Raw genomic sequence first — 25,277 nt, forward strand, 5'->3', positions numbered from 1 at the left:
TGGTCCTCTCTACATATTCCTAAATTAGCACTGCCATCTGCTCCATGCTGTGGACCTTTTCTTGGTGTCATGAGGAAGGCCATCCTGGGGCAGTCATATCCCACCAAGTCAGGCCGGCCACTGAGAAGGGAGGTCAGGCAGTAAAGGAAGAGGGACTTTCAGGCAAGGAGGAGAGGGACAGACACAGCTGGGTGCAGGCAGAAGGATCTTTCTGGTCCTCCCCTTATCATGCCAGAGGCCACCGGGTCCTTTCCCCTCCTTTCTTCTCAGATTGCGTTTGTCTGTTCCCTAAGGAGTAAAAAGCCTTCACCTTTCAAATCAGTATCAAATGTGTCCCTTAATGGCCGGCAAAATGACTTCTAGTTATTTCACAGCCAAATATGGCTGGTTAAGGGACAGGCCAAATTATCTACTGCAGGGGGCCGGGGAGGGGCTGGTGTGCGTGTGTTTGTGTGTGTGTGTGTGTGATCCATAGGGACAGATACACCCAGAATTAAAACAGTGGAGGGCGGAGACCTTCAAGATCCTTTGACACTCCCAGGTGGAAACCAGGTCGGACATACATCCTGCATGGACCTTTCCTGCCCAGCCAGGATATCCTGTGTTTGTCAAAAAGACTGCACAGGGAGGCCCTGGCCATTGTCCTTCCCGAAATCTGCTAGTCAGCCCCTCCCCAGGCTGCAGCAGCCGCCCCAGGGCAGAGGAAGAGTAACTCTGGAAACGGTGTTATCAGCATCCTCCATGGACTTCCTCACCTCCTCCCCAGCCTCGTTAGCCCCAAGCTCCTTAGCATCCTCAAACAGAAACCTGGGAAGCTGGGATGGGGTCAGCGCCCTGAAGCCAGCCCTCTCTCTTTTGCCAAGACCTGCCTCTGCACAGCCCTAAGTGGGCAGCCGAGGGCTGCAGCTGGAGTCCCAAGCCCATGATGGAGCCGCGGCTGGGGCCTGAAGCTGCAGCCCTCCACCCGGGCTGGCCAGCCCTGCTGCTGTGGGTCTCAGGCCTGAGCTACTCTGTCTCCTCGCCGGCTTCTCCCTCTCCTACTCTGGTGCCCCGAGTCAGAACCAGCTACAATTTTGGAAGGACTTTCCTCGGTCTTGATAAATGTAATGCCTGCATCGGGACATCTATTTGCAAGAAGTTCTTTAAAGAAGAAATAAGGTCAGAATCTCAATCAGATAACTCTGAGGGGCAAAATTCTGTTCCCTTCATGTGATGATGTCCAGGAGTTTCTTGAAATCAAGTCAGGATGTAATTTATGAATTTATGGGTGGGAGCTGAAGCAAAGCCATTTAATCATAGTGGGAATGAGTTAAAGTTGGGATGGGAAGGGGGTAAGGTGTAAAGCCAAATTCCAGCTCTAAATGCTAAATCCAAAGTTTCCTTTGGAAATGGGAGCTTAAAGTTTTAAAGTTTTCTATGAATGGAGTAGCCTGGGACTATTGAGTTTACCAAGTTCATTTCTCATAGTGGGAAGGAAATAAAATTTATAGACAGCTTACTATGTGACAGACAATTTAAAGCTGTTTTTATTTTCTCCTCACAACAATCCTGGCAGTTAGTGTTTTGCACTCATGATTCAGATAGTGAACTGAGACCTAGCAAGGTTCAGTGACTTGCCCAAGGTCACCACCTCATAAGTGGCAGATCTGGAATTCAAACCGAGGCAGTTTGCTCCAAAGTTTCTGAACAAGTTTTCTGCTGTGAGATGTTGCCTTGATCAGAGGAAAACCTAAGTTCAGTAAATCTCAATGCACCTGGCTCTCACCAAAGAATATAGTACCACACTCTGGAATTCAGGCCTGCCAACACACAGTCGATGTGTTGGCCTTTACTTGGCCTTTACTATGGCCAAGACCCAGCACGTGCTGTAACGGCATTGCTATAACTCTGGTCATTGCCCTCCGGGATATCAGGGAAGGGGAACGGTGTTACAAATAACAATAAGGCTTGATCTGATGCAGGCCAGAAGTGAAGTGTAAGGGACCTCGGGGAGGTCCAGGGAGAGGATATTAATTCCAAATGGGGACTGGAGAAAGGCTTCTCCAGGGGAAGGTGTTCTGAGCAAGACCTTGAAGGATGAGCTGAAATTTAGTGGGAGGAGAGGGGCTTAAGTTAGAAGGATCAGCTTGAGCAAAGGCCCAGCGGTGTGGGAAGAGGTGAGAAGTCTTAGTGGCTGGAGCATGGGGCACATGTGGAGGCATGGCAGCAGGAGGAGGTTGGAAGGGTCAGATGGGGCCAGGGGCCTTGAATGCCATACCAAGGAATTGGGACTTAACCTGTGAGCCAGTGGTCTCCAGCCTTTTCAATAGACCCTTTGTAATAGGCCTCTTCTCTTATGCCTTCCCCCAAGGCCCTGCCTCTGGCTTGTAAGATTTGATGACTAAGCAGAAGGCATTCATTTACGATAATTTTATTTCCAATCTGTATTAACCAAAGACATATTTGAGTATTCTACTAAGTTACTAAACAGAAATAACAAATAGAAAATACCAACAAAAAGAACTTCTTTTGTGAGATGGTAGATGTTATAGGGAGTGGATGTGAACTTTTCCTATTAGACATTTTTAAAAAATTTTTATTGGAGTATAGTTGATTTACAATGTTGTGTTAGTTTCAGGTGTACAGCAAAGTGAATCAGTTATACATATACATATATCCACTCTTTTTTAGATTCTTTTCCCATATAGGTCATTACAGAGTATTGAGTTCCCTGTGGTATACAATAGGTCCTTATTAGTTATCTATTTTATATATAGTAGTGTGTACATGTCCTATTAGACCATTTTTTAAGGCATTTTGAATGTTAAAAAGTTGAAAGACCTCCAACTGAGGAAGCTGTACAGCAGGCAATGGTGAGGATGTTAAGTAGGGTGGGGACAAGATGAGGCCTGTATTTTGGAAAGATCTTCTGGAAAGCAGTGTGCAGAACAGCCTGGTGATGCTGGCAGGGGCTGTCAGACCAGTTCTCCTAGTCCAAGAGAAAGATCATTGGGAACAAAGCAGGGCAGGAAGGATGCAAGTCAGTTCAGCTAGAGAATCATTTTGTTGATCAACTCGATGTGACAGGAAATGAAGATGTTGGAAATGAACTCAAGATTTCCCACCTAAGAAATGGGATGGAGAGGACCAAAAACACAGGGGAAGTGGCACTGATTCCTTGGAGAAAGAAGGCAGTAAGAATATGGACATATTTTAAGATAAGAGGGAGGGAAATTAAGGGATTCAACTGAGGAAGAGCTCCAGATTCATATCCTCCTCCAGATAAGTAAACAAGAGTGTATGAATATTACAGTCGGCTCTTCAAGTGGAAAGAAATGAGGTTTTTCTCATCAGTCAGGTAATGACCATATTCAGGAAGCATTTCCCCAAACAGGTTTGTGTTCCAGTTGAGTTCAGGATATTACTTCAGCTCCCTCAGAATTCATTTTCCACGTGCGCCCACCTGAAAGGGAAGTGTGCAGATCCAAGCAGGGAAACACCAGGCGGGGCAGGTTGAGGTTTGGAATGCTTCACGTTGAGAAATCACATCCTCAGCGCAAGGAAGCAGCGAGAGGTAGTAAGTGGCTCTGGGAACGTGCACTTGTTATAGCCTTTTCTCTACATTGTAAATAGTATTTTCCTTATTTTAAAAGTGATATCTCTTTATTTTAGAATTTTCAGGAAATATTGATTAAAGCAAGCACAAAATAAAAATCACAGACAATTCCTCAAAATGTTTAGTTAACATTTTGGTATATGATCCTTACCACCTTTTTTCTAAGTATGGATTAAAATTTTTTCAACAAAAATGTGATCATACTGTGCATACCCTTTTGGAAACTTTTATTTAACCATGTATCGGAACACCTTTCCACATTAACTATTCTTCTCCACAATTTGATTTTTAGTGGTTTCGTGGTATTCGATTGCATCAATCAACCATAATTTATTTAACTAATCAACTATTGTGGGGTAACAAGGGATTTTTTTTCACTTTTCATTATTATAAACAGTGCTATGTTGAAGATCCCTGTGGCTAGACTTTTATGCACATCAGTGATTAATTCCTGTAACAAATTCCTAAAGGTGAAATTTCTGGGTCAAAAAATACAGTGAATTTTTAGGATTATGAGATATATACATATATATATCTCCAAATGGAGACTTCTACCTATAGAGTTTACTTTTTGCACACTCACAAGTGTTTACTATTACTATTATTTTTATTATGGATTTCTTCTCAGTTGAGCCCTTTTTGCAGGCTTCTTGCCCGTTTGTATTTCTTCTTTGCTAAATTGTCTACAAGTTCACATCCTTTGCCTCTCTTTCCAATGGTGTGTTTGCTCATCGTTTTTGTTCATCTCCAAACATTTCTCCACTTTTTTTTTTCCACTTTTAAAACTGGTCATAATGCTACCTTAGGAGAAAGCCCATCCAAAACTTTCAGATGTTAGACTGAAATGCTATAGCCAGGCAAGCATTAGAACTCCAGTCCTGGTCCTCAATAAGGATTGGACAATGCTTGTTGTTCAGCAACAAACAGAGGGTGAGCTCCCCGGGCTGGCTGGGTAGGCTGAAGACACATGACTGGTGGAAGGATGTCACCTTTCCTTCTTTCCCTATCTTTTCTTTGGCAAGAATGGTAATCATGAATCTGATGCTTCCCATACACAACCAATGATCTTTGACCATTAGAATGTTTTCAGTACCAGTTTTCCATGCATTACATGTTGACTTTCAAATCATGAATGAAAAAGTTAAGGGAAGCTAGAAAAATGAGTCAACCTGATTTACATATTCTTCCTACTGAATATATCCTTATATATAAAATTCTAAGTGACCACCCCAACTGGCAAGTTCTACCAGGATCTGATTGATCAGTATTTGCATATGTGCGAGTAACAGGTAAGGTGAAAGTGTGGGGTATGGGGTACTTAATGGCAGTATTTCTGATCAGAATCACTCCTAAGGGTTCCTCAGCTCTTACGAGGATGGACGTCTTACCTTGCCTTCCTTACTGTACCCAAATGGCCTTACATCCTCACCCCTCATTCCCAAAGTCTTAAAGAATGTTTAAATACTTCTGAGTGGTGGATGACTCACAGCAAAATAAGTAAATCATTAAGCTTTTTTTTGCCTTCCCTTCTCCCTTGCCCTTGTCTTTCTCCTTCACCTCAGAAGGTGATAGTAATTACTGCTTTAACTCACTTCCTCAGATGAATTCAGAGATCTTGAGAGCTTCAGGGCCCCAGAGCTTAAGGCAAAAATATCCATCTACACATTCAATCCTCCATACATGCACCCATCCATCCATCCATTCACCCATTCATCCAAGCATCCCTCTAGGCATTCTTCCACCCAACCTTCACTCTGTGCATCCCATTCGTCCATCCCTCCATGTATTCCTCTACTCACTTAACCATCTGTTCATTCAAATACCCATCCAACCATCCATCCATCCAACTAAAATCATTGGGTACTAACTTGGAACAAAGCACTCTGCTAGGCACTTAGTTACAAAGTTGAAGGAGGCCCAGTCCTGGCCCTGAAGGAAGACAGAGACATGAACCAATGATTAAAGCAGAGTATGAGGACTATACAAAATGTCCTACACAGGATGTCATGGGAGCATGTGGGAGGGAACCTATCTCAGACTGGGGGGATGAGGGAGTGAGAATCAGAAGAGATGATACCTGTCTGGGGTTTAATGTGTCGGGTAGGGATTATCCAGGGAGGAAAGAGAAAGTGTCTCAGATAAAGGGATCAGCATATAACAAGATGAGTGGAGGCTCAGAGGCCCAAAACAATACAGCTTAGCCAAGGATGGTCAGTGGTTTGGTGAGACCAACGCAAGCTTGTGAGGGGAGCAGCAGGAGATGGGCTTAGGAAGAGCCTTGTGAAGTATGAACTGTATTCTGAGAGCTTTGGAAAGATGCTGGATGTTTTAAGTGTCCTGAGGGGTAGAGAAGAGGGAAGAGAGGCACGAAATATTTAGGGAGGCGTGGCTACAAACTTAGTGTTTGACGGGATGCAAACACAAGAAATATACATTCTCGTTCCAATGTTATCACTCTCCCCTACACCCCCAGCCTGCTCTCCATGTTGAGGAGCTTGCAGGGATGGGACCACATGACATTTATTCTTCCTTCCAGCTCTGGGAAACTATGATCTTGCTTGTCCATCTTTTAACCCAGTGAGGAACTCAGCCAGGGTCACTACAAACATGCCCATGGTGTCAGTTCAGAAGGAAGATTAGAACTCTGCCTCTATTTTGTGGTTTTCCAAATTCTAGGATATTAACATTTTAGTGAATAAACAGCAGGGCCCATTTTCTCACTGACATTCTTCAGTTTAATAAAGTAGGTAATCAAAGTTGTAAGAATATTCATTTGTTTCCCATTCAGCATCCTTAAGTTATTACCATTTGGAAAGGGGGAGAAGTGTGGCCTGTAAACCTGTTTATTTGTCCTCAGTTGGTCCTCATGGGACACCTCAAGCCATGGCTGGACATGCACCGGGATCCATTACAGTCACCTGCCAAGTCAGTGCTGTCCTTTCAGTAGAGCCTCCTCAGAAGGTGGGGACAGAAAAAGAGGACAATGAGGTTATCCCACAGGGTAGGGCATCCGTCTCCATGCCATCCCCACAAACTGGGAGACAGAGACCCCTGAGATCTGTCCTCCCCTGCCACTAATTTTCTATGATTATTCAGACAAGTCATCTTCAATTTTCTCATCCTCAAAATATAATGGACAAAGTGAGAGGGTGGCATGGGCATATATACACTACCAAGTGTAAAATAGATAGCTAGTGGGAAGCAGCCACATAGCACAGGGAGATCAGCTTGGTGCTTTGTGACCACCTAGAGGGGTGGGATAGGGAGGGTGGGAGGGAGGGAGACGCAAGAGGGAAGAGATATGGGAACATATGTATCTGTATAACTGATACACTTTGTTATAAAGCAGAAACTAACACACCATTGCAAAGCAATTATACTCCAATAAAGATGTTTAAAAAAATAGATAACCAACAAAGACCTACTGTATAGCACGGAGAATTAATAACCTATAAGGAAAAAGAATCTGGAAAAGAATTAAATATATATATATACATATATATATATATATATACATATATATATATGTATATATATATATATAATGGAAGGGGGACAGGGACAAAATCATCTTTAAGGACCCTGCTAGCTATAACTCCTAATAATGTTACCCGTCTGTTACCAAGCACAAATTCATAAAATAGATGATAGAGGACTAAGTAGCAGCAAAGTGGTTTAGAGTACAAGCTCTGGAGCCCTGAAGGTTACTTCCTCCAGTTCCTGGCTGTGTGACTTGGAGCAAATCACTGAACTTCTCTGTGCCTCAGTTTCCTCATCTGCATGGTAATAGCAGTGCTGACCTCATAGGTTTGTTGAAAGGTTTAACTGACTTAATGCACATACAGAGTTCAGCAAAGTGACTGCTAAAGTGATTCATAATGTGTATCGCTGTTATTGTTATCAAAGAGAGCCACCTAGTTGTAAATCCTTAGTCACAGTGCCCTTGGGGAGGGGTGGTTTGAACCCCCATGAACAAGAGTAGCTACAGGAAACAGGCCTGCCTCGGAGGCCTAGGCCCTTCCTTATTCTCCCAGTGGGGAGGATCATTTCCCATGGTTGTCCTAAAAATTCCAATAGAGTTGATTCCTTGCAAGTTTTCGGTGTCTGGTCTTTCTAAACAGATCTGTGGCAATGTCCTTGAATGGAATTCTTTGTGCCTACTTCCACTGCAGTTTGAATGGTCCTGCATTGCAGAAGGTACTTACTGACAGTTTCTTAGAGCACCTTCTTTGAAAAGCTTTCAGTCTAAGAGTCTTAGTTACCCTAAGAGGGTAACTGTATCATATAAGTGAGAAAACAATACAATGTAGGGTTTGGAGCTAGTTCCTCCAAAACTCATTATCATGAGGTCGCCCAGTAATGCCCAATAATAAGAATTTAAAGATTCTTATTGAAATTAAATTAAAAGCAACAAGGTCCTACTGTATAGCACAGGGAACTATATTCAATATCCTGTGATGAACCATAATAGAAAAGAATATGGAAAAGAATGTATATACACGTATAACTGAATCACTTTGCTGTACAACAGAAATTAACACAACATTGTAAACCAACTATACTACAATAAAATAAATTAAAAAAATAAATTAAATGTATAACATATAAGCCTAATTTTCATTTGCAGTATAACCCTCAATTATTAATAATAATGAAGAGACACATTTTCTTAGTACTTTTTCATACATTAATCAGGAGATTGAACATTCTTCCCTGATGGAACTGTCGGCACACAGATGGAGGAATGACTGGAGAAAAGGGTCAAGGTGGTGCCTAGAAAATCAGCAAATGGTAATAGGCCAGTGCCTCTCCCCTGAGGAGGATTCCATTGTGTGGAATCACACCTCCTGGATCCCACATAGCTTTGAATTTGGTGACCCTTTAGCAGCCACTGTTCCCTGACACTTGGTTGGTACTGATAACTTATCTGTGGACTGAAAGCAAAATTGATGGGGCTTTTTGGGGTTGGATATGAAGAGGCAGTGCCCTCCCCAGTTCAGGACCAGAAGCCTCTTCACGAACTGTGGTTTCAAGACCCAGCCGTTGTTCACAGAGTGGGCCTTTGCTAGAACCAGTGCAGCGAAGCAGGAAGATCATGGGTTTTTCTAACAGGCAGCCCTGAGTTTGCATCCCTGCTTAGCAACATATTATCTGAACTTGCAAGGCACTTAAGCTCCGCAAGCCTCAGTTTCCACATCTGTAAAGTGGGGATGGGTTATTAGGAGAATCAAAGGTACCAGCATATGTAAAGCTGCTGCCTTCATGTGGAGTAGAAGTTCAGAAAGCCATGGCTAGCCCTTCTGTGCCAGTTGGATGAAAAAGATAAAAGTTTGGTTTCGGTATGCAGATCCCTCACCTTTTCTGACATCACATATACACTTCCCTAAGTTTGAGGAAACACAAATAGTCCTCTCACAGGAGAGCTTGGAGCTTCCCAGTCTAAGGAGAAGAAATGGATCAGAGCAGATGTTCTCCCCCATCTCCCTGTCCCCGGGCTCTGCTGGCTCTGGCAGTGTGGCTCGTCCCTGCTTAGTCCCTGCTCCCTCTCTCCAGCTCCCAGGCTGATCCCCAAAGGGCTATTCTTCCAGGTTTGACAACTGGCTGGCCTCACGCCTTGGACTGATTCCCGACGACTTGCCTTCTTACCCTGTAAATTACTCGGATGATTTCAAATCCTGGCGCCCCGTGGAGATCTCAAGGCTGGTCAGCAAACACCAAAACGAGATCTCGGACAGGAGAATCTGTGCCTCCGCAGCTGCCCCAAAGACCTGCAGCATTGAGCGCGTTCTGCGGAAAACAGGGAGGTTCCAGAAATGGCTGCAGGCCAAGCGCCTCACACCGGACCTGGTGCAGGTGAGAGTACTGGCCCCGGGGGTGGGGAGAGGGTGCAGAATCCGTTCCCAGCTCACATCTCAGTCTGGGCAAAAGGAATTGTAGTCTGTCTAAAGTGGGACAAAACAATGTCATGTAACAGCATGGCTTGTGACAAGACAGGAACTAAACAGGTTTAGTTATAGGGACCCTTCCCATTGTCATTCTCCATTCTCTCTGATATGACTCTCAGCGACTCTTTGGAAAACAGTTCCCAGCTCCCACCTCTGGTCTGAAGGACGGATGACCCTCACCAGCCTTACCCCACCCCACCACAATGTTTGCCAACCCCTAAACGGTGACCGTTCTTAGAAGCTCCCATATGCATCCCGTTTCATGATCCAGAGACCCCACTTTGAAAATCAGCTTCCTCTTTGATCTCCCACCATGAAGAAGAACCAAACCTGAGTCACTGCAAAAGCAGACTCTGATAACACAGCTCCCTCCTCCCATCTGAGAGCTCCTACCCACTCCCACGAGTAGGCTGCCTTCAGAACTTCAGCACGTTGCCAGTGCCATCTTATCCTGCATTTGTCCCCTCCTGCACTATCACCACTGGTATCGTGTTTTTCATCCGGACCAGCACAGTCATGTAACTCCACACACATCCAGCTGGCCCCTTGGGGCAGAAGATGCTGCCTCAAAGGATTGAGGAGCCACTCACCTTCAGCAAAGATGAGAGAGGAGAGGCTCACCTCAGTCTCCCTGTCATGATGAGGCTGGAGGATTTAGCATCCCTCAGGGGCATGCCAAGTCTGTTTCTTGGACTCTCCAGGCCATTAGCCCCTTCATATGGGCACATAAGGCTGCCTGGGTAACTTCTGAGCACTAACAGACCTTCCTTTTGGTCTCTTTGAGATGAGCAACCCAGAACAAAGCAGAATCACTGGTCCCTGCATATCTCGACCACGTGGCAAGACCATGTGGCTTTACTCTAAAGTCGTGTGGAAACTGCCTTGAAATCAAGAGGCATCGAGCTGCTGGTGACATGGCCATCATCTGATATTGAGCTTTCCAATGTGGTCCTTTTGTACTCTGCACTTTATGAATCTCACTGGCATGGAGTGGGGAGAAAATAAGCCAGAGGAAGTCAAACTATTGCCAGGTTGGGGAGGTGGTGGCAGGACCCAACCTAAGGGTCTTGGAGTTGGTGTGGGAAACTGGAAGTGGAGGCTCAGGTGGGAAGAACCTTATGGGAGCTTCTCAACACTGGGCAGAACCAGAAGACAGAGGACAGATATCAAAGCCCACACCATGGTACACACCCTAGGTGCAATGCCCCTGTGCCTCTCTTTCTGCAGACAGAACCTCCATGCACTGGCCTGGGTACCCACCATCTGCCATTCTCAGGCTGACCACAGCTAATACTGAGGCATGGGAAGGACTAATATGAGACCTCCTCTGCTTTGCCTCAAATACGTGCTCAGGAGCAAATAGAAGGCCCCAGGAAGAGCAAAACAAGATATACAAGGGTTTGTTTCAGAACCCCTTGAAAATCCCATCACTTCTCCCTGCCCCCATTGCTGTCTGGTCCCACGCTGACAGGCACATTTCCCCCAAGGCACCGGCCCTGGATACCTCCACCTGGGACCTAGCAAATGTACCAAAGGACAGAACATCCTGGTGCACAAGATACACTTGAGATTCCGCAGAAAGTGGCTAAACTGGCCTTGGGCTTTGAACTAAGGAAGACTCCCTCTTTCCTTCATTTTCTAGACACTTCCATAATACAGTGGGGATTATCCCAGGAGGCCTAGGAAGTCCAAAGCAACCTGCCCAGTACATTTAATGCCATCTACCTTGATGAGTATAGACATTGTGGTAGGGGCAAAGGATCCCTGGGGTCTGGAAACTGTGGTTGAGTCCTGACTCTGCCACTAACAGCTGCGGCAGAACATGAAGGAGCTCAGAGACCCAGGAAGAGCAGAGAGCTTCTGGTTCCTGTTCATCCATGTGACAAAGATGAATCAGACACAAGCTCTGTCCCCCAGGATCATGTGGCCCAATGGTGAGGACAGACAAGAACACAAACCACCACAAAGTGCTGTAGTGGATGTTATGATAACAGCCTATATGGGGACAAAGGACAGACTATTGACTTGGATCCTTCACTCACTGACCAGTTGACATTGCATTTAAGTCTAGGACTTCCCCACTCTGCCCTGACATTCGTCCTCCAAAACTGTGCTGGGGGGAGGTGTCTGGATCATCTCAAAGGCCCTCCCAGTTCTGACAATCTTTGATTTCACATGACTCTACTTCACTTAGTTAAGAAATCCTAATTGCATGCCTACTATCACCAGACACTGTGCTGGGTGCCTTGATTCCCTGTTTCTCAAAAGGCAGCAAATAGTACCTGCTTTACCAGATTCATTCATATTAGTGAGCTTATAGATATGAAGATGTTTTAGAAAAAGTCCATCACCATAGATACGTATGGCAGTGTTGTTGTTAATAAGTGGGTCCCTTTCTTCAATTTCTTGTGCTAAAACTTGCTCTACCAATTTTGTCATCGTGCATTAACATACAGCTAAACAAGCTTTCCTTCTTTCCTTTTCTTTTTTTAACATCTTTATTAGAGTATAATTGCTTTACAATGTTGTGTTAGTTTCTGCTGTATAACAAAGTGAATCTGCTATATGTATACATATATCCCCATATCCCCTCCCACTTGCGTCTCCCTCCCACCCTTCCTATCCCACCCTTCTAGGTGGTCACAAAGCACCGAGCTGATCTCCCTGTGCTATGCAGTTGCTTCCCACTAGCTATCTATTTTACATTTGGTAGCGTATATATGCCCACGCCACTCTCTCACTTTGTCCCGGCTTACCCGTCCCCCTCCCCGTATCCTCAAGTCCATTCTCTATGTCTACCTCTTTAATCCTGTCCTGCCCCTAGATTCTTCAAAACCTTTTTTTTTTTAGATTCCATATATATGTGTTAGCATATGGTATTTGTTTTCCTCTTTCTGACTTACTTCACTCTGTATGACAGTCTCTAGGTTCATCCACCTCACTACAAATAACTCAATTTCGTTTCTTTTTATGGCTGAGTAATATTCCATTGTATATATGTGCCACATCTTCTTTATCCTTTCATCTGTCGATGGACACTTAGGTTGCTTCCATGTCCTGGCGATTGTAAATAGAGCTGCAATGAACATTGTAGTACATGACTCTTTGAATTATGGTTTTCTCAGGGTATATGCCCAGTAGTGGGATTGCTGGGTCCTATGGTAGTTCTATTTTTAGATTTTTAAGGAACCTCCATACTGTTCTCCGTAGTGGCTGTACCAATTTATATTCCCACCAACAGTGCAAGAGGGTTCCCCTTTCTCCACACCCTCTCCAACATTTACTGTTTGTAGATTTTTTGATGATGACCATTCTGACCGGTGTGAGGTGATACCACATTGTGGTTTTGATTTGCATTTCTCTAATGATTAGTGATGTTGAGCATCCCTTCATGTGTTTGTTGGCAATCTGTATATTTTCTTTGGAGAAATGTTTGTTTAGGTCTTCTGCCCATTTTTCAATTGGTTTGTTTGTTTTTTTGATATTGAGCTGCATGACCTACTTGTATATTTGGAGGTTAGGTAGGTTTATTCCTAGGTATTTTATTCTTTTTGTTGCAATGGTAAATGGGAGTGTTTCCCTAATTTCTCTTTTAGATTTTTCATCATTAGTGTATAGGAATGCAAGAGATTTCTGTGCATTAATTTTGTATCCTGCTATTTTACCAAATTCACTGATTAGCTCTAGTAGTTTTCTGGTAGCATCTTTAGGATTCTCTATGTATAGTATCACGTCATCTGCAAACAGTGACAGTTTTACTTCTTCTTTGCTGATTTAGATTCCTTTTATTTCTTTTTCTTCTCCAACTGCTGTGGCTAAAACTTCCAAAACTATGTTGAATAATAGTGGTGAGAGTGGGCAACCTTGTCTTGGACCTGATCTTAGTGGAAATGGTTTCAATTTTTTCACCATTGAGAACGAGGTTGGCTGTGGGTTTCTCATATATGGCCTTTATTATGCTGAGGTAAGTTCCCTCTATGCCTACTTTCTGCAGGGTTTTTATCATAATTGGGTGTTGAATTTTGTCGAAAGCTTTTTCTGCATCTATTGAGATGATCATATGGTTTTTCTCCTTCAGTTTGTTAATATGGTGTATCACATTGATTTATTTGCGTATATTGAAGAATCCTTGCATTCCTGGGATAAACCCCACTTGGTCATGGTGTATGATCCTTTTAATGTGCTGTTGGATTCTGTTTGCTAGTATTTTGTTGAGGACTTTTGCACCTATGTTCATCAGTGATATTGACCTGTAGTTTTCTTTTTTTTGTGACATCTTTGTCTGGTTTTGGTATCAGGGTAATGTTGGCCTCATAGAATGAGTTTGAGAGTGTTCCTCCCTCTGCTATATTCTGGAAGAGTTTGAGAAGGATAGGTGTTAGCTCATCTCTAAATGTTTGGTAGAAGTCACCTGTGGAGCCATCTGGTCCTGGGCTTTTGTTTGTCGGAAGATTTTTAATCACAGTTTCAATTTCAGTGCTTGGGATTGTTCTGTTTATATTTTCTATTTCTTCCTGGTTCAGTCTCAGAAGGTTGTGCTTTTCTAAGAATTTGTCCATTTCGTCCAGGTTGTCCATTTCATTGGCATATAGTTGCTTGTAGTAGTCTCTCATGATCCTTTGTATTTCTGCAGTGTTGTTGTTACTTCTCCTTTTTCAATTCTAATTCTATTGATTTGAGTCTTCTCCCTTTTTTTCTTGCTGAGTCTGGCTAATGGTTTATCAATTTTGTTTATCTTCTCAAAGAACCAGCTTTTAGTTTTATTGATCTTTGCTATTGTTTCCTTCATTTCTTTTTCATTTATTTCTGATCTGATCTTTATGATTTCTTTCCTTCTGCTAACCTTGGGTTTTTTTGTTCTTCTTTCTCTAATTGCTTTAGGTGTAAAATTAGGTTGTTTATTTGAGATGTTTCTTGTTTCTTGAGGTAGGATTGTATTGCTATAAACTTCCCTCTTAGAACTGCTTTTGTAGCTTCCCATAGGTTTTGGGTCGTCATGTTTTCTTTGTTATTTGTTTCTAGGTATTTTTTGATTTCCTCTTTGATTTCTTCAGTGATCTCTTGGTTATTAAGTAGTGTATGTTTAGCCTTCATGTGTTTGTATTTCTTACAGATTTTTTTCCTGTAATTGATATCTAGTCTCATAGCGTTCTTGTCAGGAAAGATACTTGATATGATTTCAATTTCCTTAAATTTCCCAAGGCTTGATTTGTGACCCAAGATATGATCTATCCTGAAGAATGTTCCATGGGCACTTGAGAAGAAAGCGTATTCTGTTGTTTTTGGATGGAATGTCCTATAAATATCAATTAAGTCCATCTTGTTTAATGTATCATTTACAGCTTGTGTTTCCTTATTTATTTTCATTTTGGATGATCTGTCCATTGGTGAAAGTGGGATGTTAAAGTCTCCTATTATGACTGTGTTACTGTCGATTTCTCCTTTTATGGCTGTTAGCATTTGCCTTTATGTGTTGAGGTGCTCCTATGTTGGGTGCATAAATATTTACAATTGTTATATCTTCTTCTTGGATTGATCCCTTGATCATTATGTAGTGTCTTTTGTCTCTTGTAATAGTGTCTATTTTAACGTCTATTCTGTGTGATATGAGAATTGTTACTCCAGCTTTCTTTGATTTCCATTTTGCATGGAGTATCTTTTTCCATCCCCTCCCTTTCAGTCTGTATGTGTCCCTAGGTCTGAAGTGGGTCTCTTGTAGGCAGCATATATACAGGTCTTGTTTTTGTATCCGTTCACCCAGTCTATGTCTTTTGGTTGAAGCATTTAATCCATTTACATTTAAGCTAATTATCAATATGTATGTTCCCATTACCATTTTCCTAATTGTTTGGGGTTTGTTTTTCTACGTCTTTTCCTTCTCTTGTGTTTCCTGACTAGAGAAGTTCCTTTAGCATTTGGTTTGGTGGTGCTAAAGCTGGTTTGGTGGTGCTGAGCTCTCTCAGCTTTTGCTTGTCTGTAAAGGTTTTAATTTCTTCGTCGAATCTGAATGAGATCCTTGCTGTAGAGTAGTCTTGGTTGTAGGTTTTTCCCTTTCATCACTTTAAGTATGTCGTGCCAGTCCCTTCTGGCTTGCAGAGTTTCTGCTGAAAGATCAGCTGTTAACCTTATGGAGATTCCCTTGTATGTTATTTGTTGTTTTTCCCTTGCTGCTTTTAATATTTTTTCTTTGTATTTAATTCTTGATAGTTTGATTAATATGTGTCTTGGCATGTTTCTCCTTGGATTTATCCTGTATGGGACTCTCTAGGCTTCCTGGACTTGATTGACTATTTCCTTTCTCGTGTTTGGGAAATTTTCAACTATAATCTCTTCAAATATTTTCTCAGACCATTTCTTTCTCTCTTCTTCTTCTGGGACCCCTATAATTCGAATGTTGGTGCATTTAATATTGTCCCAGAGGTCTCTGAGACTGTCCTCAATTCTTTTCATTCTTTTTTCTTTATTTTGCTCTGTAGTAGTTATTTCCACTATTTTATCTTCCAGGTCACTTATCCATTCTTCTGCCTCAGTTATTCTGCTATTGATCCATTCTAGTGAATTTTAAATTTCATTTATTGTGTTGTTCATCATTCTATGTTTGCTCTTTAGTTCTTCTAGGTCCTTGTTAAATGTTTCCTGTATTTTCTCCATTCTGTTTCCAAGATTTTGGATCATCTTTACTATCATTACTCTGAATTCTTTTTCAGGTAGACTGCCTATTTCCTCTTCATTTGTTTGGTCTGGTGGGTTTTTACCTTGCTCCTTCATCTGCTGTGTTTTCTCTGTGTTCTCATTTTGCTTAACTTACTGTGTTTGGTGTCTGCTTTTCGCAGGCTGCAGTTTTGTAGTTCCCATTGTTTTTGGTGTCTGCCCGCAGTGGGTGAGGTTGGTTCGGTGGCTTGTGTAGGCTTCCTGGTGGAGGGGACTGGTGCCTGTGTTCTGGTGGGTGGCACTGGAACTTGTCTTTCTGGTGGGCAGGGCCATGTCCAGTGGTGTGTTTTGGGGTGTCTGTGAACTTAGTATTATTTTAGGCAGCCTCTCTGCTAATGGGTGGGGTTGTGTTCCTGTCTTGCCAGTTGTTTGGCATGGGGCATCCAGCACTGGAGCTTACTGGCTGTTGGGTGGAGCTGGGTCTTAGCGTTGAGATGGAGAGCTCTGGGAGAGCTCTTGGCGATTGATATTACATGGGGCCGGGAGGTCTTTGGTGGTCCAATGTCCTGAACTCGGTTCTCTCACCTCAGAGGCTCATGCCTGACATGAGGCCGGAGTGCCAAGACCTTGTCAGCCACATGGCTCAGAAGAAAAGCGAGAGAAAAAGAAAGAAAAAATATAATAATAATAAATTAAAAAATTTTTAATTAAAAAAATTATTTCAATATAAAATAATAATAATAAAGAAGAGAGCAACCAAACCAATAAACAAATCCACCAATGATAACAAGTGCTAAACACTAAACTAAGATAAATATAAAAATCAGAAACAAATCAGTCATAGACAGCAAACCCCAAGTCTACAGTTGCTCCCAAAGTCCACAGCCTCAATTTTGGGATGATTTGTTGTCTATTCAGGTATTCCACAGATGCAGGGTACATCAGGTTGATAGTGGGAATTTAATATGCTGCTCCTGAGGTTGCATGGAGAAGTTTCCCTTTCTCTTCCTTCTTTGCCCAGCTCCTGGGGTTCAGCTTTGGTTTTGGCCCCACCTCTGCGTGTAGGTTGCCCTCAGGCATCTGTTCCCACCCAGACAGGACAGGGTTAAAGCAGCAGCTGATTAGGGGGCTCTTGCTCATTCAGGTGGCGGGGGAGGGAGGGGTATTGTAGTTATAATTGGAATGCAGGGTGAGCCTGCTGTGGCAGAGGCCAGCATGATGTTGCAACAGCCTGAGGCACACCGTGTTCTCTCCCGGGGAATTTGTCCCTGGATCATGGGACCCTGGCAATGGCGGGCTGCACAGGCTCCTAGGGATGGTGGGGGGGTGTGGCCAGTGCTCGCACTCAGGATTCTTGGTGGCTGCAGCAGCAGCGTTAGCGTTTCATGCCCATCTCTGGTGTCCAAGTTGATAGCCGTGACTCATGCCCATTACTGGAGCTTGTTTAGGTGGTGCTCTGAATCCCCTCTCCTTGCGCACCCCGAAACAATGTTCTCTTGCTTCTTCAGCAGCTCCAGACTTTTCCCCGGACTCCCTCCCGGCTAGCCGTGGTGCACTGGCCCCTTCAGGCTGTGTTCACGCAGCCAACCCCAGTCCTCTCCCTGCGATCAGACCTCCGAAGCCCGAGCCTCAACTCCCAGCCCCGCCCGCCCCGGCGGGTGAGCAGACAAGCCTCGCAGGCTGGTGAGTGCCGGTCGGCACCGATCCTCTGTGCGGGAATCCCTCCGCTTTGCCCTCTGCACCCCGGTTGCTGTGCTCTCCCCCGAGGCACCGAAGCTCCCCCCCTTCACCATCCGCAGTCTCCGCCCGCGAAGGGGCTTCCTAGTGTGTGGAAACCTTTCCTCCTTCACGGCTCCCTCCCACTGGTGCAGGTCCCGTCCCTATTCTTTTGTCTCTGTTTATTCTTTTTTCTTTTGCCCTACCCAGGTACGTGGGGGGTTTCTTGCCTTTTTGAAAGTCTGAGGTCTTCTGCCAGCGTTCAGTGGGTGTTCTATAGGAGTTGTTCCACGTGTAGGTGTATTTCTGGTGTATCTGTGGGGCAGAAGGTGATCTCCACGTCTTACTCCTCCGCCGTCTTGAAGGTACTCCTTTTCCTTTTTTCTACTAAAAAGGCATCTATTAACAGCACCTTGTTTAGACACAGCTAAAATCATAACCATTTTCTTTCTTTTTGTTTTTTTGAGGGGGGGATCTCCTAGTCCATCTTTTCATCCCCACCAGAGAGTTTTCCTTTCCTTATAAAAACCAGAAAAATATCAGTAGCCATTTTATAAACTCTGGGCAAACCCATGCTTCTTTCATCCACCAAGCTCAAGGTCATTGCCATCCAATTATGGCACTGTCTCTTCACCCTCCTGTCCTTTCCAGAGACCCTTTGCCCTTAGGATCCCACAGCAAGCACAAGGTGCTCTGTATCCTTTCCCTCCCAGACCTTATCCAGGCAGTACCCGAATTCCTGCTCTTTTCTTCTTAGCAAAACTCACCTATCAAGTGCTTTCAAATAGACCCAGCATCACCAAAGGTGGGGAGAAAAGAAAGTCACCCATCCAATCAAGAGAGATGAAAACAAGTGCTCAAACAAAAACTTGTATACATTGACTGTCAGTCCTGCTTATGAATAAAGAAAGTCAACTTGGATGAGAAGCCCCAGTGATTACCATCAGAATCTGAGCCAGCCAGTTCATGGCTTCCCCTCCTGCACGGCCAAGTGCAACTTTGTATTAAGGACACTCTCTTGAGCCACAGGTAATACACTGTAGCAAGGGGCTGCCAGGAAGTGGGACAGGACCAGGAATCAGCAAGAGGGTGAAACAATGCAGTGTGTGTGCATGTGTGTGTGTGTGTGTGTGTGTAACACGCTAATAAAACCGTGACTTTTCTCCTCTAAAAGCTGTGTCGTTCTAATGGGAATATCTCACAGCCTAAATTACTAGCCCACAAATAGAACCACAGCCAAGAACAGCACCCAGGGTTTGTCATGATGCGCTTGTTCGCAAAACCACAAAGAAGGCTTCCTCTGCTATTACGCCAGGCACAAAGAGGCAACCCCCCTCAGAAGCACGTGGCTAATCAGAGGAAAACACATCTCCTCCATCGTGTCCCCCTCCCATCCCCTCAACTGCCAGCTGCTATTGACATTGTTCTATACACAGATCCCGTTTCTTCCTCAATTGGGAACCGGCTTGATGACCATGGAGATTTTCCTCCCACTAGATGGTGGTATAGAGTGTTCAGGGAGCTTTGTTTAAACCAGGATGCCTGGCAATTTTACTTCCTTGGTCTCATTCACATAAATACAATAAGGGAAATAAACAAAGTAACCAAAATGCATGCTAACCATTTAATCAGAATATAGTTTTAGAGGTAACTGCTAAACGAATAATAAAATTCCCCTTTGGTTTGAATTTAATTCAAAAATATTTAAGGGGTGTTTGCAGGACATATGCTATGCCCTAGGAGGGTATAAGGCTGTCAAGACAAGGTCCCTGCACTCTGAGAGATGACACCCCAATGGGGGAGACAGACCAGATTTGATTAGTTCTGATACAAGACAGGTTATGATAAAGTGTTTGAATGAAGATGGAAATTTTATATTGTAGTCACAGCTAGTTTTCAGACTATAAATATTTTAATCCTTCACAAACTACCAGGTCAAAGACCCTTCCAAAAAGTTGCATTCATTTTTTTACAAAAATGACATGGCTATATTGATGCCGAAAGGAGAACAGCTGATGGGTAGATGTACCATTTTCATACTTATCTAACTGACATGGAAATCAAAGCTGAAATGGAAGAGGAAATTTAAGCAACTAAAAGCGCCATCACACAGAGCAATATTCGCAGGACATCAGCGCACACTCTCTGGCTGAACGGTCTTCGGAAAGCAGGGCCCCTTTGTGACTATGAGATCGCGAGACTTGGCTCTCCGCGACTGTGGGGATGTAGTAGTGCTTCTTTTTTGTTGCCCATGCGAGTTTCTGGAGGCAACCCACCAACCCAGAGTCCACTTTCTCCTTTCCATCATATAATTGTTGAGAGTTGAAACAAATAAGACTTTGAATCACGGGATATGTTTAGAGTTAAAACCACCGAGACTTCGTCACCTCAGCATTTGTGGCAAAGGGATCCTTTGGAAGAAGACAGTGGCTAAATTATGAATCTACAGGTCTCCATTGTATCCTAGGCTCATAGAAAAATGACTCATAGATCACCCAGCCTGTCCTCGAAAATGACTCCTAAATTATTCTTGATGGATCTCACGAGTGAAAAGGAGACAATGAAAGGTTTCCCCAGCCTTGACACAGACAAGTTGGAAAAGAAAAAGGAGGCAAGAGAAGACTCAGGGAAGGTATACATGAGATGAGTTGCCAGTGGTTCCTTCTCAATGAGTCTCAAATGCAGAACAGAGGCAGCTCCCAGCCAAAGCATTACTGAAGCCTGGGCAGTCACCAGGATGGACCATCTAGAGCAGACTTAGCCTTCACAGGGCTCTCCACTTTCCCTGAACTTAGATGTTAGCCAACCAAGCACCTTCTTAAATAAATCAAGCCACCCTTTGTTCTTTGATTTCTTTCCTTGCTATCTCGCTATCCCTATCGTGATGTACTCTGGGACAAATGCTTTTGCTATAGCGTGACTTGGCTCAGAGTCCTGGGGTTTGGCTATGCCTCTACGTGTGTCCACATAATATGCAGTAAGCAGAGGTTAAGCTATATGGTATATATATCTATAAAGATATTCACTTGAAAAAATTAATGATAGAAATAATTGATATATTGGTCACATTCTAAAAACTGTTTATTAGGCCACAAAAACATTCAATACATTTTATTTATTTATTTTTGGCTGCGTTGCGTCTTCGTTTCTGTGCGAGGGCTTTCTCTAGTTGCGGGGAGCGGGGACCACTCTTCATCGCGGTGCGCGGGCCTCTCACTATCGCGGTCTCTCTTGTTACGGAGCACAAGCTCCAGACGCGCAGGCTCAGTAGTTGTGGCTCACGGGCCTAGTTGCTCCGCGGCATGTGGGATCCTCCCAGACCAGAACTCGAACCCGTGTCCCCTGCATTGGCAGGCTGATTCTCAACCACTGCGCCACCAGGGAAGCCCCTCAATACATTTTAAAAAGTAGAGATACCGAAGGCTTTTTTCTCTGATTAAAAGGCAATAAAATCAGACATAAACAATAATGAAACGGGGAAGCCCCAAAACCTACCAAACCTGGCATTTAAAAACATTATCTTTTGAACCACAGAGCAAAAAACTGAAATAGTAATCATATCAAGAAAATAACAATGATTTAAAACTCTACATATCCCTAATCTATGATTTGCTTTGCCAAATCACTGCTCAGAGGATAACTGGAAGCCAATCCAGTGTTGTGTCAGGCAGCTCTCAATACAAATTTGGTCATTAATGGGGAGGAATAAGACAAAAAGACATAAAACTGGGGATCTATATGTCAATTTGGTCCTAACATGAGACAGCAGACCACAGAGCAATAGGTCAATTTGTTAAAGATCAAAATAGATTACTACCCACTGAACCACACATATGTCATAGATTCTTGGAGTTCACAGACCCTCGAAAGCCCACCAGTTCAAATTCTCACACTATTTCCATTCTTTGTCCTACCATACAGTGACAGGAAACTCACTACCTTCAGAAACAACCTGTTCCTTCTTTGAACCAAACGGATCATTAGGAAGTGCATCTCAAATCTGTCTTCTTGTAGCTTTCACTAATTTTAACTATTAAGTTATTTCTACTCCTTGGTGTTAAACGTAACATTTCCCCCTCCCATACATTCACCTCCTAAATCCTGGTTTTGCAATCTAAACATTCCCAATTCTCTTTGCTATCTTGGTCATTCCCTTCCTACTGGTACATGTGAAAAGTTGTGTCAGCCAAAACCCCTTGTGCAGCTAGATTTTAGTTTTCAAGAACAGAACCTTTTATTTATCCCATTAAGTATGATCTTCTCAGATTAAATCCATTACTCCAGCCTGTCACCTTGATTGTGTTACTTATAGTCACTATCAACCCAACTACATATCACGTTCAATTTTGATGAACACGACTTTTATCTAGGTCCTAGTCATTAATAAAAATATTAAATAGAACAGGGCCAAAGAGAAAGCCTTCTTACTCTATGTGGATGAATCCGTTCACTGTTAGGTAAACTCAGTTAACCAATTACTAATCATCTTAATTTTCTATGCCATCAAAATCTTAATTCACAGTCTCCTTTAAGAGTTATCATGAGGGACTTCCCTGATAACCACTTCCCAGTGGTTAAGAATCTGCCTGCCAATGAAGGGGACACGGGTTCGATCCCTGGGCCAGGAAGATCCCACATGCCGCGGAGCAACTAAGGCCATGTGCCACAACTACTGAGCCTGCGGTCTAGAGCCCACGAGCCACAACTACAGAGCCCACGAGCCACAACTACTGAAACCCATGCGCTTAGAACCCATGCTCCGCTACAAGAGAAGCCACCGCAATGAGAAGCCCACGCGCACCGCAACGAAGAGTAGCCCCCACTCACTGAAACTAGAGGAAAGCCTGCACACAGCAATGAAGACCCAATCCAGACAAAAAAAAAAGAGTTATCCTAAGACTTACCATTGAATTCCTCACTAAAGTCTATATATTCTAAGTCTATTGCATTTCTATGGTTAAAAATCAATTAACCATGTCAAAGAAAAAATAGTCTAGAATGATTCAGTTAAATGAATCCTCAGTAACTACTTAAGATCATCACTTCCTCTTCTAGAGGTGCACAAATCATCCTATTAATACCCTGTCTTAGAATATTTCCTATGATCCAGTAATTTGTAAAATCTACCCTTTTGCTCCTTTGAATATCAGAAATGGATTTTCATGCCTTTTCTGTTCTCTGCATTCACTGCCCAAGATTCAGTGATATTGTTTGCAAGGTCTCTGTGAATCTTCCAGGTGGGACAACTCATTCCAAACAATGGAAGCTTCCTTTACGCATTTTGGCTTCCCATACCTGTTCACCACCGTTTTGCTCCACCCTTTTCAGATCAAACTCCCAATACCTGTCAAAGAAGACAAGCAAACATTAAGAATGAAAATTCGGGGCTTCCCTGGTGGCACAGTGGTTGAGAATCTGCCTGCCAATGCAGGGGACACAGGTTCGAGCCCTGGTCTGGGAAGATCCCACATGCCGCGTAGCAACTGGGCCCGTGAGCCACAACTACTGAGCCTACGTGTCTGGAGCCTGTGCTCCGCAACAAGAGAGGCCGCGACAGTGAGAGGCCCACACACCGCAATGAAGAGTGGCCCCTGCTTGCCGCAACTAGAGAAAGCCCTTGCACAGAAACGAAGACCCAACACAGCCATAAATAAATAAATTTTAAAATTCACGACATATGTCAATATTTAAAAAGAAAAAAAGAATGAAAATTGGGCCTTTACTTTGTTACCCACCAAGATTCTCCCCATGGCCCTACTCAAAACGTCTTTAGTTTCTTTTCACTCTATTCTTTGTAAAATAGAGTTCTTTTCAAAGTTTTTCAAAGTGTAAGTTACATATTTAAATGCACAAATCTAACATGCAGAGCTAGATAAATTTTTATACATGTATTCATTCATGTAACCACCATCCACATCAATATACTGAACACTTCCAGCCCCTCAGAAGGCTCTTTCATGTGCCCTCCCTAAAAAGACTGCCTCTAGGGTGACCAACCATCTGAATTTCTTGAGACTATCCCTGTTTTAGCACTGAAAGTCCCACATCCTGGGAAACCCCTCAGTCCCAGGCAAACTGGAGCAGTTGATCTCCTCACCCCCTCCCAATGGTAATCACTATTTCGACCTAAATCACCATAAATTACTTTTATTTGGTTTTGAACTGCATTTAAATGGAATCACACAGTATGTCCTCAACATATTATGCTACTTAACCATGTTGTTGCATGACCAGTAGTTTGTTTTTTCATTGCAGTAGAATATTCCACGATGTGTGTGATGATGTCACAATTTATTCATCCTACCATTGATGAACAAACATCCTTATTTATGTCAGTTGGTGAACGTAAGCATACAGAAGTGAAGTTTCTGGGTTATAACTGTACCTATGGACAGATTTAGTCAATACTGCCAAACAGTTTTCCAAAGTAGTTGTACTGATTTCCTCCTATAAGCAACGGAAGAGTTCTGTTGTTCCACATTTTTATCAACACTTGATACTGTTAGTCTTTTATTTTAGTCATCTTGGTGGGTGTCTAGCAATATCTCATTGTGTGGTTTGAATTTGTATTTTTCTCATAACTTACAATATAAGGGCCCTTTTCATATATTTATTGGCTGTTTTGATTCCATCTTTTGTAAAGTCCTGGCATAACCTGTTTGTCCATTTTTTATTGGGTTGTCTGTCTCACTGATTTGTAAAAGTTACACTTATATTCTGGATATGAGTTCTTTGTTGGATATATGTATTACAAATATCTTCTCCCAGCCCATGGCTTGCCCTTTCACTGTCTTAATGGTATCTCTTGATAAACTGACATTCTTAATTTCAATGAAGTCCAGTTTATCAATTATTTTCTTTTAAATATCTCTATTATCCCATGGTCACAAAGGTATCCCCCTGTTTACTTCTAGAAGCTTTCATGTATTCTCTCTCATACATAGCTCACTAATCTTATGTTCTGCTGTGCCCAGTTTGGTGTTAAATCCAGTAGTAACTTCTTAATTTCAGATATTGCATTTTGTATTCCTAAATGTCAACTTAATTTTTTTTGTGGATTCCAATTCTCTGTTGAAATTCTCTCCCTTTCATTAATTTTGCCTGTCTTTTCTTCTATTCTCTTGAAATCTTAATCACAGTTACTTTGAATTCTATACTTGCTAATTCTAAAATCCAGATTATCTCTGATTCTACTTCTGCTTTTGTTGGTTGTTTTCTTTTTTCTTGATTATCAATTAGTTTTTCTTGCTTCTGCACATTTTTTGGTAATTTTTAACTGTATGCTGGATTTTAAGGATAACACATGGTAGAGGTTCGAAATTACATTGTCTTCTCCTAAAGATGGTTGAGTTTTGCTCTAGCAGCCAACG

At 42.9% G+C, this 25,277-nt stretch overlaps 1 protein-coding gene across 3 annotated transcripts in view; it reads left to right on the plus strand.

Annotated features, from left to right (window-relative positions):
- The first annotated feature begins 794 nt into the window (after positions 1–794).
- Positions 795–25,277, plus strand: part of DIPK2B (divergent protein kinase domain 2B) — a 49,524-nt gene continuing 25,041 nt past the window's right edge. The window contains exons 1-2 of one of the 3 annotated variants that reach the window (XM_073799452.1): positions 795–1,158; positions 9,184–9,448. In XM_073799452.1, the coding sequence (XP_073655553.1) occupies positions 923–1,158; positions 9,184–9,448 (501 nt within the window). In that variant the 5' untranslated portion in view covers positions 795–922. The remainder of the gene's footprint in view (positions 1,159–9,183; positions 9,449–25,277) is intronic. The other 2 variants (XM_033849512.2, XM_073799453.1) reach the window with 2 other exon arrangements.

This window comes from Tursiops truncatus, chromosome X (assembly GCF_011762595.2).
Source record: "Tursiops truncatus isolate mTurTru1 chromosome X, mTurTru1.mat.Y, whole genome shotgun sequence".
NCBI classification, from domain to species: Eukaryota; Metazoa; Chordata; class Mammalia; order Artiodactyla; family Delphinidae; genus Tursiops; species Tursiops truncatus.